The sequence below is a fragment of the Xiphophorus hellerii genome, chromosome 4 (assembly GCF_003331165.1).
Source record: "Xiphophorus hellerii strain 12219 chromosome 4, Xiphophorus_hellerii-4.1, whole genome shotgun sequence".
Classification (NCBI taxonomy): domain Eukaryota; kingdom Metazoa; phylum Chordata; class Actinopteri; order Cyprinodontiformes; family Poeciliidae; genus Xiphophorus; species Xiphophorus hellerii.
Window position 1 is genome coordinate 25,518,429 of NC_045675.1, and position 13,053 is coordinate 25,531,481.

At 38.2% G+C, this 13,053-nt stretch overlaps 1 protein-coding gene across 7 annotated transcripts; it reads right to left on the bottom strand.

The window, feature by feature from the left end:
• Positions 1–76: 76 nt before the first annotated feature.
• Positions 77–12,503, bottom strand: LOC116719013 (kinesin-like protein KIF23). 7 transcript variants are annotated; one of them, XM_032561357.1, is made up of 24 exons: positions 12,178–12,503; positions 11,616–11,676; positions 10,874–11,002; positions 10,294–10,399; positions 9,747–9,883; positions 9,555–9,667; positions 9,285–9,455; positions 9,137–9,178; positions 8,578–8,690; positions 8,272–8,393; positions 7,906–8,008; positions 7,215–7,294; positions 6,968–7,087; positions 6,620–6,779; positions 6,307–6,465; positions 6,009–6,175; positions 5,749–5,922; positions 4,236–4,442; positions 3,684–4,013; positions 1,735–1,968; positions 1,451–1,539; positions 1,180–1,240; positions 1,010–1,050; positions 77–927 (listed from the first exon to the last, which is right to left on the bottom strand). In XM_032561357.1, exons 1-24 carry the CDS (start codon positions 12,189–12,191, stop codon positions 912–914), a joined length of 2,949 nt encoding a protein of 982 aa, XP_032417248.1. In that variant the 5' UTR covers positions 12,192–12,503; the 3' UTR covers positions 77–911. The 7 variants fall into 7 exon arrangements, with proteins under 7 accessions (XP_032417248.1, XP_032417250.1, XP_032417249.1 ...); XM_032561359.1 differs by lacking the exon at positions 1,735–1,968; XM_032561358.1 differs by lacking the exon at positions 9,137–9,178 and having other exon boundaries at positions 12,178–12,502.
• Positions 12,504–13,053: the final 550 nt, after the last annotated feature.

A 13,053-nucleotide genomic window follows, 5' to 3' on the forward strand; every position in this document is an offset into this window, starting at 1 on the left:
TTGTTCCAACAGGTTTGTCGTTTTACTCTGAAAAATCAAGATTAGTGCAATTAAAGAAAATTCACCTTTCACAATAAATTTGAAAAAACTTTTTTTAATTTTGATTCGCAATTAATTTTGCACCATTTCCAATACATTTGCATGTACAGATGTGACGGCGCTTTACTCCACTTTACTTTCAGTCCTGAAACCATTCCAAACGAGGTTAAAACCATGCCAACCAAGCCCGGTATGGCTCGAGGTCCGAAAATAAAACTAAAATCACTCTTTGAGGACAGAATAGTAATTACAACATGGTGTCCAAATAAATTTAATGCCACCAAAACTCCTAGTGTGCTACACTTGTTTAGAAAAGATAAAAAAGGTTATTTAGAGGGGGTCAGCTGCACTGCGTGACAGCACAGCATTTTTACATCCGCAGGTCCACGTGCTGAAAATCCTAAAAATAGTTTTTTGCGATCAGATGCGTACATTAACACCTCGACATATAATACATCAAAAGACGTGAGGAAAAAAAAAATAAGCAAAGACAAAAAAACTAAACAAAAATAAAAACATTTCCACAGCACAGATACTTTGGGTGGCAGCATAAAGCAGACAAAAGACACAAGGTACAATCAGTCAGCACGTATGTGGTCATTAACCACCTCTCAGTCTTCAAGCAGAAGAGTTTCCAGCATTTAAAGAGCAATAAAAAAAAGCACTTACTTGTAGGAAAAGTCCAACAAATAACACTTTATATATCATTAAGCGATGATTAAATTATAATTGCACCATAGTAAAGTTTAATATAATCAGGAATAGCAGAAAGGTTCTACAGCTGTCAGATGCATAGTTCCCTCTTTACTGATTTGACAGGCAACAGTTTGAGTGTGTAGGGAAAAGAAAAAGAAAAAAACCTCTGCAGCACCTTAAGGTCTTCTCCGTCTAGAAGGAAAACAACATTAATAAAACTGATTTTGACCTTAAATGATAAACTACAATACAATCGATGCATGGTTTTGCTTACTTTTGATACCCATGGCTTGAACTGATGTTTGCCACTGGAGGCTTTAACAGGGAGAAAACAAAAAAAAAAAGAGGGAAAGTTATTCTAACAACAATATGCATAGAACAGCATTATATACTAAATATTTATAAAACAAAAATCAGTAAGCTCAAACATTTATTCGCGCTTACCCTGTTTTCAATGTCGTCTGTTTGAGCCGGTCCCTCTCTAGAGCCGGATCGCCTTTTGCGACTAAAGCCAAACAAAACACGAAGTGTCTCTATTAGCAACTTGGACAAAGCAAAACTCAACAGTTTTCAAATACATTCTTTAAAAGACTGGAACAATTAGGTGGATGTTGAACATGTCTTTATGTACCACATCAACATGGTAAGAATTTGATGCTCAGCAGCCATTAAAACAGACGGAGTGTAGCGCAACGCATTGGGTCAAAGACTTTACCTTGGTGCTGTTGGGTCTTCTTGCTTTAGAGTCTCAATATCAGTAAACTCCACTGCTTGCCCTCCACCTCTGGTCTTAAAAACATTGCCCTGTTGGAGTAAAATAATAGTAATAATAAAAAAAAAAAATCAATATGAGTACCAGTCTGTCGGAAAAAGTAGTAAGACAGGCCGATTATTAATCAAATCAAGACCCCAATAAGGAAGGTTTCGCCAGATGTGAATAGGTTGAATTGTCAAATCCATGCACAAAAATGTCAAGTTAAGGAAATCAAGTAGTTTTACCTTTATCAATTTGGTCTCGATCTCCCCGTCAGAGGCAAGCTCTTGGTGTCTAAGCACATATTTGTGGCATTTAGACAGAGCTTTCTCGTTCGGGGTCGACACCTTGATCGCATTGGGTATGATTGGCTGCATTACAGTGTCTAGATCCAAATTAGAGGCCGGTTTGTGGTCTACCCATTTCTCCCCACCCGCGGAGTGTGAGCGCCTGTGCATTGGATGAACCGGAGGAACCGTCTGGTGATCCCAAAGTGAGAAACAAAAATCAGTTATTTACATGTGATCCATTTTTTTAAAAAGTGTGCAGTGGTCAGCAGGGAAGCTTGATCATGAAAGGCGGTCAACTTCTTGTGAAAAGAACAGTATTGCTGGAAGTAGAATAAGGCATCAGTAGATGGATTTTGTTGCATTTGTGTGAAAATCATTCCAATTGCAATTCCAGAAAATCAGCAATACATTCCTCTAATCACAGGACATTTCCCAAGAGTGAGATTCAGTGAGCAAAGATCACTAAACTAAAGAATGGTTAGCATGCAAAGGAACAAGCCAAAATTATTTATTCCAAGAGCAAATGACACAGAATTTTGTATGCGTTACAATAGATTCATGATGTGGTGGAAAGCAATTTTTCAACACTTATTCTGTGCACTGGAGAGACTGAACAGTGGAACTTTCTGAAAAGTGTGCCAGATTACAATTGGTGTGAAACTGAGCACATCATACACCGTCCACCTCTGAGAGGCTCAAAAAAAAAAAAAAAAAAGAAAGAAACAGGGAGGGGTTTGAAGTGGCCTAGTCAAAGACTGCCCTTAAATCTTTTTCAAATGCTGTGGAATTACCTTAACCAGGCTATTCAAATCTGAATGAATTAAAATGATTCTACAAAGAGTCACTGCCAACTCTTGCAAACGCTGTATTGGGGAGACAGGCTGGTCTGGATAGGTTTTGTCCTCCTTAACAAATGAGATTTTAATTTAAAAACTACATTTCCTCTATATCCAAGTTATTGTTTTAAAATGTGATTGATGGTAAATAACAAGTGTGACAAAAAGTAAATAAATCTACAAATGAGTACTTTCCCAGGACTGTAACTGTCACTTTACTCAAAATTCAACCTTGACAAAATCTCTGGTTCAAAGTGTTGATGGTGGAGCTTTGCTTCTGGGTATGATCACTACGTCACACACTCTGGTCTGAAAAGAAATGTTGCTGTTTATTTTAAAAACCCTGTAGTGTTATTTAATTGGACTTAACGTTTTAGAGGAAAATTTGAGCGAGAGCAGACATGCATCATTTTATGGATAGTCTTATCAACTGTCTTTGCTTTTTGGCGTCACTCAGATTGAACTGAACCATCTCAGGCCTAGAGCTGCACAACACTAGAAGTCATAAAATCCAACAGTCTAAATATATTATTTGCATGCCAAGTGTGAATTCATGACGCCTGGAATGTAATATCCAAAACTGTATTTTTCAGCTTTCATCCAAAATCTTCACTTTTCCAAATTCCTTAACAGAGATGAAGCTACAGAGGTCATTATCTGCACTCCAATTTTGAATTATCCGTTTTACAAAAATGATAATAATGTACTGTATGTAATACACTTCCAAGAAGCTCTGGTGATGCTGCTATTGCTACTTACCAGAAAGATGTTTATTTTATTAAATACACATCTTAAAGTCAACAGTGCGACATTAAAAAGGAAACTACTCTGGGATGCAGCATGCAGAAACAGCAAAGTAGCTCGCAGTCATAAAGGGAAAGATGACGCAAACGAAAGCTTCAAAGATCTACGTCTCCAAGAGCAGAAAGCAGGAATTCTAGTCTATGCCAATGTTTCTACTAAACAAGCACACTCCATGGTAGCTGCTCTACACAAAGGCAAAGCCGACGCTACAGGCTTCAAGCGAAGCGTTGAATACTTTTTTAGGACAGCTACTAACACACTAACCCTTGTGCCTGCCTCTTTGTTTAGCTCATAGACAGACGCTGCATGAGGGACCTCAGTCTCTGGGGCCCAGCGCCGGCCTCTCCTGCGACCCACACTGCTGGCGCCGTGGCATGGGGTGGGAGTCCTGCTGCCAAACTGGGGCGTTCCTGGTTGTCTAGACTGGCTGCCTGAGTCTAAAGGGAACCTCTGCTCCCAATCTGAAATGTAGGAGGCGACCGAGGGAAAGGATGAGGAAGAGGAGGATGAGGAGGAGGGAGCGGAGGTGGGGACGGGGTCCTGAACTCCCCTAACACTGGCTCGGTTTTGGCTGAGAGGCGTTTGGCCTAAATCCTGCAAAGTCGGGGAATGAGGTAAGGTGTGATGAGTGGCATGAATTAAAGGAAAGCAGAAATACACAAACGACAAAACACACACACAACAGAAACAGCTGGTGTGGACAGCAGCGTATCCCAGTTAACTGGATCACAATAATTATTAGTGGCATGCAAAATCGCCACACTGTGTCAAGTTAATAGAGATTAGTGGAGTCCCAGTGTGAAATAACAAACTTACAGAGAGAGGTGTAGGAGAAGCTGAGCGCTTCTCAGCAACGTTTCTATCCCTCTCTCTGGAGGGTCTCTCCGGCTTCCTTGGCGGCTCCGCGGGACCGCCGCTAGCGCCGCCGTTCTCCGTCACGATGGCTTTTAACTGCTTCAGCTTCTCGTCCTTCACCCACAACTTGTTCTGCAGCTCCAGCTGCTTGGCGTTCACTCGCCTCTCCTAAAAAGAAAACAAATACAAATTGGGAAATGATTACGAGTTATCAGCATATTCAAAAGACATTTCATACCCGTCTAACCATTAAATCTTAGATTGGGGGTAAGTCGGAGTGAATCAATAACCGTGTGCCGTATGTTCGCTGATTCAACACTGATGAGGAAATTATACCCAAATCGCCCAACATCATAACTAGAGACGCGTCAATCAATAGGCTGAAATCCACACTTTCTACTGAACTGGATTTCATGGGCAATTAAACTTATCAAAATTAAGAAATTTCACAGTTGTCAGTCTAAAGACAGATTAGACTGACAACTCAGATGCAGGTCGAGGATGTGCTTTAACACCTGCAAAAACATCCATTTTTGTTTCTTGCCATCTGCTTCTGTTGAGTATCTAATGGTTGCAAGTATCGGTAAAGACAGCTTGCTTTTTTATGATCACTGACTAAAAATGTAGTGGTACTGAAATAATTGGTAAAATGTCTCTTTGGGAAAACTAATATTCAGATTTCTACTGTTTTTAATGGTTTCTCATTTTCTTAACCCGTTAAACAGAGCATGCACTTTTCTCCGAATGTCAACACTGTGAACAAACAAAATGTCACAATTGTTGAAAACACTGCAGTTATCAGTTGCCAACACAAGCTTGACCTTCCGTTTTACAGTGCCCTCCACTTTTGATAGCATTGCTATAGCAACAGCAATCTCACAACAAAAACTTAGAAAGGTCTAACCTCTAATTAAAGTTTCCCCTCATTCAATGGAAATAAATCCCCTGTTCCTATAAATTGGTTGATCTGCTTTCATTTAAGTAATTATTTTACCTTTTTTGTTGTTTTTTAAGTGAACTAGTAACATCTGGGAACTTCTACATTTTTAGACTTTTCAAAATGGAAAAAACAAGAGAACTTACAATTAACTAAGGCAGATCTTACAATTAACTGTGTTGATCTACATAAATCACAAAGTACCTACTTGCCAATCTCTACAGTGAGATTAAATACCAAAAGGTTTATAAAAGCTGGACATGATGCGACTGCAATAGAAATAATAATTAAAAAAAACTTAGTTATCCTATTCTTGTACTAGGAGTTTTACTTTACATTTTAAAAATCAAAAACTTATCCGGACATGTCTATGTTTAAAAAGAAAGTGATTTTTTCTTCTTTTTTTTTTTTTTTACAGAAATGCAAAAAAAAAATTTCAATAGTTTGGCAGATATACTCATAAGTCATATTAAGTCAGCATTGTTAGCCCTGTTAGAAACCCAGTGTATGTTGGTGCATCCATGTTGTTCTACTTACACACTCCCTCTCCCATTTGAGCTTGGTGTCCGTCACCATGCCCTGCATCCGCTGCTCCATGCGCCTCCTCTCTGCCAACTCCTTCTGCAGCCTCTGCTCTCTGCCCTCCAGCTCCTGCTGAAGAGAGCGTTTGTCCTGCTCGTACATCTCTGTCGTTTTCTGCAGGATGTCGATCTGCAGAGGAGGATCGGGGGTGAGGACAAAGTCGACCTCACTTACAAATGTCAAATTACTTCAGCAAAATGTAGAAAGATCAAGACCTTGTATTCTAAAGTCTTGGATTTTTTTTCCAGTCGTTCAATCTCCGTCCTTTGGTTTGCAATGACTTTGTCTTTCTCCCCCAGTTTGCTTCGCTGATCATGCAGTACGTTCTCCTTAGAACTGAACTGACTCTCAAACTGCTGGAGCGTGTACTTCATATTATTTGCTGGAAGAAAAAAAAAAAAAAAAATCGCATAATTCATCTTGACATTTCCTGCTTAGATTTTTTTGTATAGTTATTTATGGCCAAAAAACGCTCGTATGACGATCTGTAGATTAACAGAATAAAAATCCTACCAGTCTGGTTGAACTGTTCAGTCATCTTCTGACGGATACGGTACCGTCTTTCCAGAACCTCCATCAGACGGGGCAACGTCTGATCATCAGAGGGATCTGAGAGCTCGCAGGGAGGCAGTGGTGGGAGGCTTTCAATGAGCTGGTTCAGCTGAACTGGATCTTTACAGGAGACGACATTAAATCATGAGAAAGAGTTTTGGTTTTGCTGTTTATTTTATAAGGAGTAAGATAGTCTAAAACGACACAGTCCACATGATTTTAAGTAATAAGGCTCTAATTTGCAGAGAAGTACAAATTTCGAGGTGTAGTTTACCTCCATTAACAGGACCTCCTCTTTCTTCCAGTCGGCGTGACAGCTCATCTTTGAATGCCTGGTTCCTCTGCCTGCGTCCCGGTGTCAGGCCACAGATCGGACGGTCCACCGGCCGAGCCACCTCCACTTCCTGGGTCATCTCAGCAAAGCGCATTACCAGCTGCAGCGCACACAATGCAACACTTATGTGAAACTAAACTGCGAGGTTGCAAATGGAGGCTAAATTAAATCCAAAAATGTTTTAAAAATAGCATTAAATTGTGCATGCTACCTAAGCAACTAACATTTTGCCAAATACAGAAAAGACTCCAAAGTTAAGCAGGAGTTGTACAAAACGGAGACCGTTACCAAGGTTTCTTCATAATCCTCAGCTTTGGGATTAACACAAACAACCATCCTGACTTTTCCTTCTCCATCAAAGTAGTTTTTAAACAAATGTGTGACTTTAGAGTCTCGGTAGGGCACCATCTGAAGAAAACACAAAGGGTATCAGAGAGTGAATAGAAAATTAAAGAAAGTTTAAACAATAAAGGTTACAGAGCAAGGTAGCGAACCAGAAACGGAGATAGAAATGGTTCAGTGTTGAGATACAAACCCTATTAGTTCCACACATCTGGTTTTCACGCAGGACCTCCATACATGTCCGCAGGGTCATCAAGGATTGGTTAATATTACCTGTAGATTAAACATAGAAAAAAAAATTAATCTCTGAATTGAATGAATTGTGAAAATGTTTAAGAGATGTAAAGATGTTTTTTTTTTTTTACATTTATTTATTTCGAACAGACAAAAGTAAAAGCAAGAAAGAAGAAGAAAAAAGTAAAATTAAAAACTTATTATGCCCAATTGACATGCAATTTTATATCGTCTGTTCAAAAAGGAGCAGGTAGAAGACACAAGATCTTATGAGGTCCAAACTCTTTCATACTCATCAACTTATAGACAATTAAATCTCCAAACACCAGATAAACTTAAATTACTTCCACCTTACATGACATTTAAATCTCACTTTCTCATCTTTAAACGTAGAATTACTTAAACATTTTTTAATATCATTTATGGACTTTGAAACACTCATCTTAACATATTTCCCAGTAAGCTTTTTTTTTTAAACAATTTTTTAAGCTAGTTTATATTTCTACTTTTTTTTTCAAACTCATCATTTAATGCATTCCATAAATCTACTCCATATGCTAATAAGCAAAAACTCGTTTTGGTTGTTCTAATACATTGTGTGGAAGTTCTATTTTTACGGTTGGAAATGAGCAGAAACGATTTAAACCGACCTGCTTCTCGAAGGCGACTTCCCTCTGCTCTGGTTCTGCTGGTGCGTTCGCTGCCCGCCAGGTCAACCAGGCACAGCTGGCTCACATTCACCTGGCTTTTGTCCTGTTTGAGCAGCAAATCGACTATGTAAGTTCTACTTTTTACAGTTCAAGAAAGGTAGAAAAGTCATCCTGTAGGATACGACATCCTCAAGTCCTAAATTAACATCTCTGTCCTCACTTGTGTGAGAAATGCATACATTTGCACATTATTGGTAATTAACTGCTCTCCTGTTTAATAGCGTTCTATGTCAATTGTAAAACTCTTCCTCAATATACGTTTTTAAGTATAAGAAATTAAAATAAACAACCTTAGCAGCCAATCACCTGCAGTATGTGGTCCCCATCAGCATCTAGAGGTGCCTGGGCCAGCTTCACTGTGAACACACTGTGGGAGCGACTGGACTCTCGGTTGAGCTCAGTATTCGCTATCCGTCTCTTCTTTTGTCCTAAACAAATACAGAGTTGCAATATGAAACATCAAGATTCTGGCAAGAAGAATTAAAATATTAAAAACAAACAGACAGTGATGTTTAACATGCTCCATTTTGCTACAAACTAGTCAATTTCTGAGGAAAGGAAAATGTATAAAATGACATAACCCCTGTACTGATACAGAAAACCTTCACCGACCTTTCCAGAAGACTTCAAAAGCCTCTTCTGTGGATTTGACTTCAACTTCTGTGCAGCCGGCCACATACATGTTGTGATTCTGATCTTCACGCAGAATCTTTGACTGAGGAGGCCTGAAACGTGGTGATAATGAAACGGCAAAAAAAAAAAAAAACTGTTAGATGAACACTGTAAAATAATCATCCTCTGCTTTCGTAAGCCAAGCTGCAAAGCTGAATACCAAACATTTTATGCGATGTTGGAACAAAAGGTTTATGGAGACACAAGTTCATTCAGGGGGAACAAGCACGCCAGGTATGCACAGCAGCATCCAAGCCATTCAGAGACATCTTCTGTGTCCTTATCAGTGATAATAAGGAGCAAAGGTAACAAGAGGACAGCCACAGATATCTCACAGAGCTAGTTGGGAGTCATCACTGTTAAGACCAGGCAGAGGGTTAAAGGGATGGAAACAGACTAACGACGTATGCAACCAATCAGCTACAGCCAGGGTTCATGTATGACAAACAGTAAATGGGGTGGAAACTAAAGAGCTAATCTGCATTACTGGGCCACATACATGAACTCTTTGTTCCATACTGGTGTGTTTCCATCGAGCCACCTATCGACAGTAGGGATTGGTCATTTGTCAAATTTAGATCTTATAGGTTTGAAAAAAACCTCATCTGTAAAGAAGAAAAGCATCAACTCATTTTAAACAGTCTTACTTTGGTCTGACTGGATCAAATGGAGCATCTTCAAGGAGGTCATAGATATAGTTGTTGTAGATCTCAATGTAGGACACGAATACGCTGTAGCAGCAGTCTTCGTCGACGCCCTCGAATTTACACGCTTGGTCTGGGTTGATCATATCCGCAAACTCCGGATCCGCCCGCTGCCTACAATCGATTTATTCAAAAATGAAAAGAAACCAGCTTGATAAGCCAGAAACTATAGTGCCGAAAAATGAGGATAGTATTCCAGAACCACCCAGATACCTGGAAGACGGCGTTCTGGGAACCGACTGCTGGTTGTCTCTCTTCTGTCTCTCAAGCAGAGCGTCAACCTGGTTCTGAACCTCGATTCCATTTTTCTCATCAGGTTTAAACACCTAAAGTGACACTTGCGCCTCAATAAATCTGCCTTGAACGTTTTGAGAGATCAAACATATAAACCCTTATTTATCTTACAAATCTTTTGGCCTGAAAAGGCCCGATGCTGTTGAAGAGCATGTCTAGAGAACGAGGAAGGAGTCCACCTTCTCCAGGCGAGCCGGTCATAGTGTACGTTTTACCACTTCCTGTCACACCGTATGTAAACAGCAAACCTGCCAACACAGTCACACATTTTATAGACAAGAAAGTTGAGGTGGCCATATTGGGAATGGCCAAGTCAAATCAAATTTGCTGTTAACTTATTCTTGAGCATGAAAAAATATAATTACCAAGCACAAAAACATAAAAACTCTATTTTTAAGCTTCATTTCAGAATGCTTGAGAAATATACTCTTAACTCACTTCAAACAGGTAACTAAACAAATAGCCAAGAAATTGGGCATTTGTAATCTACTTTATATATATACTAGAGCTGAATGACTGAATTTATAACAAGTATTTTGTCCATACAGGAAAAAATCTTATTGACTCAAATGTAGACAAAGGGCAAACAATTGACACTTTACATAACTGAATGACTGTTAACTATTAAGAAAATGCTTTGGAGTACCAGTTCACCTACCGTTTTTACAGTGAATGAGGTCCTCAATGAGTGGCCTGGCGACATCTTCAAACAGCTCAATTTGAGTTGTTTTAATACCAAACACCTTCTTAAAGCAGTACTGTGTCTACAGGAGAGACAAATGGAAACGCAAAGTCATCCAATAAACACTCAAAAAATAACTGTTACATTTGTTACAGTGGAGACAGTTGCTGATGTTTGGTTATACAACTCATTAGCTGTGCATACTTTTTTCCTGTATGTTTTTTCCTGTATGTTTTCCTGGGCTATTTGTCAAATAGCCCAGGGTGGTGTGGCACTAGGAAAGCATTCAGTCATATAATTACTGAAATAATAGTAAATAATCCTAATTTTATCACAATGTTCTGTCCAATACCATCCACTTTAGCGTCTCTTTAAATAATCTTTTTTTTCCCATGAATGTATAGAACTTGAAAAATCAGACAGTCATTTCAAATACAATATTGCACTCCCTGTCTTAGTGACTGTAATTTCATATACAGTCTAGGTCCAATTTAGCCATTTTTGTCAAATAATGACAAGAGGGATAGATAATTTAATTCATATGTAACATACATACCTCCTTGTATTCACCATTGCGGTTTGCTTTCAGTCCATCGGGAGCATGCAGCTGAATGGTGGAGCTGCTGATCATCTCAACACAGCATTCCTCATCTTCTCCACCAAGTGGACGTATGCGGCAATAAACCTGGAATAAATAGTTTTTAAAAAAAAAATATATATATATATATATATATATTCTATGTTACCTTAATGTAATTCAAAGTATTCCAATATACATTTCATATCACCTTTTTTTAAACTAATCAACTATTAAGGTAAAATGTAGAGAACAATTCCCAATGTCAAATATAAATCGCAATCATCTGAATGTGTAGCTAAGAGAATACGTTTGTTTTATGTTAGTTCTGTTCTTTTTGGAAAAATAAAGTATGTAAACAAATGCTTATTTGTCAAAGTCGAATATCTGTAGCCACACTAATAACTATACATTGTATTTTTGAAGATGAATATATTTTATATAATTATTAAGAATATTTTATGCCGCATAACAAACTTTGTTACATTATTGGTAAAATGCCATACGTTTGAATTTTGAATACATTAATGTCGATTTATCCGAGTTTAGGTACCACTCTTCTAAAGTCACGGCAAAAAAAAAAAAAAAGATGAAGATTTCCATACATGATCAGCTACTTAAGAAAAGCTGGAACAGAAAATGAGCAACTAGCTGGTAACGCAGCGTCTCGTTTTAACTTTGCTCTATGTAATCCTCCAGATTTCTGCAGAATGTCACATACCCCCACGGGATCTTTCTCTATGTTGCTTGGCTTTTTGGGCCTTCGAGGAGTCCTCCCTTTCCTGCGACAGAGTAACCCAGTTAATATAAAACAAAAGCTACTACAATTCACTACCGTCATGTGGACCATTACACAAGCTAAGAAAAACATTTCAGCGAAATCCTAACAGAGATATATGACTGGATCACCGCTAGCTTTTTGTCATTCTGACCGTAAGCTAGCAAGCGCATATTGCCGCTTGCTTTCGATAAACAAAAACATGAAGTTAAATTTATGCTCACCAGTCGAGTACAGCTTTACAATATCTTTGTTCAATACAGTTTTAAACACCAGACTGTTAGAAAATGGGTCCTGGGATCACAGAAGAAGGTTGGCAGTTTACCAACCGTAATTGTAGCTAACGACTTGTAGCTAATCTGACATTTACAATAAGCAGGTTAAGACATTTTCTGGGGGAAAAAAAATTATAAACTTCAAATAAGCTCCAAGTGTGATTCTAACTCTGGTCGAAATTTATGAGCACATGTTCCATTTTTTTAAAAAAGGTATGTGTAATACTGACCCAGCTCGCTGCATTGTTTATATAATGAAAATCCTCTCAGCTGCTCAGAAGCGCCTCTTGTTCACGATTTGAAATGTTCCCTCTTATACGACGTTTTTTCCGGTAGTCATGGACGTCAACCAATTAGACGCAGAGCAAAGCAGGAAGTCCCGCCCCCGCCTAGAAAAACCGTTTACAGTGCTTTTTGTTCAGGATCAGGTAAAGTGATTAAACACGATGAAAAGCAACTTTCACGGGATTTTTTTTTTTGTCTATCAAAAGCTGCAGAACCCTTATGTGAAGCATAAAGTTTCTATAAGAATTTTTATTTACAAATGTACAATATTATTTTGTTATTTTTTGCTTAATTTTCTCATACTATACTACCAAAAAATCAGATTTACTTCCAAGAAAAATGTTTAATAAATAATTAAAGTAAAGAAAATAAAAAAATAAGCATTGCTTTACAAATTGTTTAAAAAATGGGGGTGGAGGGAGATCTGATGATTAACTTGGGTACATTTAGGGTGTGAAAAATTGTGTATTAAGAAATAAATATATTTAATAAAATCACAACTGTTTTAATTGTTGCTAACTCTGAATTTATAGATTTTTAAACCCTTTTAAAAATCTATAAATCAAAAGAATGTTTTTATCCATTCTTTTTATACTACTTTCTGTTCAGTGTCCAATTAATCTACTTTCTGTTCTTCAGGAGCATAAATAAAACAGGTAAAGTTATTTAAGCCACTGGTGACCACGGTGGAGGAAGACCCATGTTAATGATGTGCTTGATGTGCACAAGTAAGCAGAATGGCAAGGGAGCTTAAATATCTCAAAACTCATAAAATGCCAAGAGGTATTGAATAACAATCTTGTGCCTCCTATCGAACTGAA

Coding starts and splice junctions, on each gene's coding strand:
- LOC116719013 (XM_032561357.1), bottom strand. Junction 6,466..6,619: donor AGGAGGTCCTGTTAATGGAG/GTAAACTACACC, acceptor TCTCCTGTAAAG/ATCCAGTTCAGCTGAACCAG. Junction 6,176..6,306: donor TGAACAGTTCAACCAGACTG/GTAGGATTTTTA, acceptor TTTTTCTTCCAG/CAAATAATATGAAGTACACG.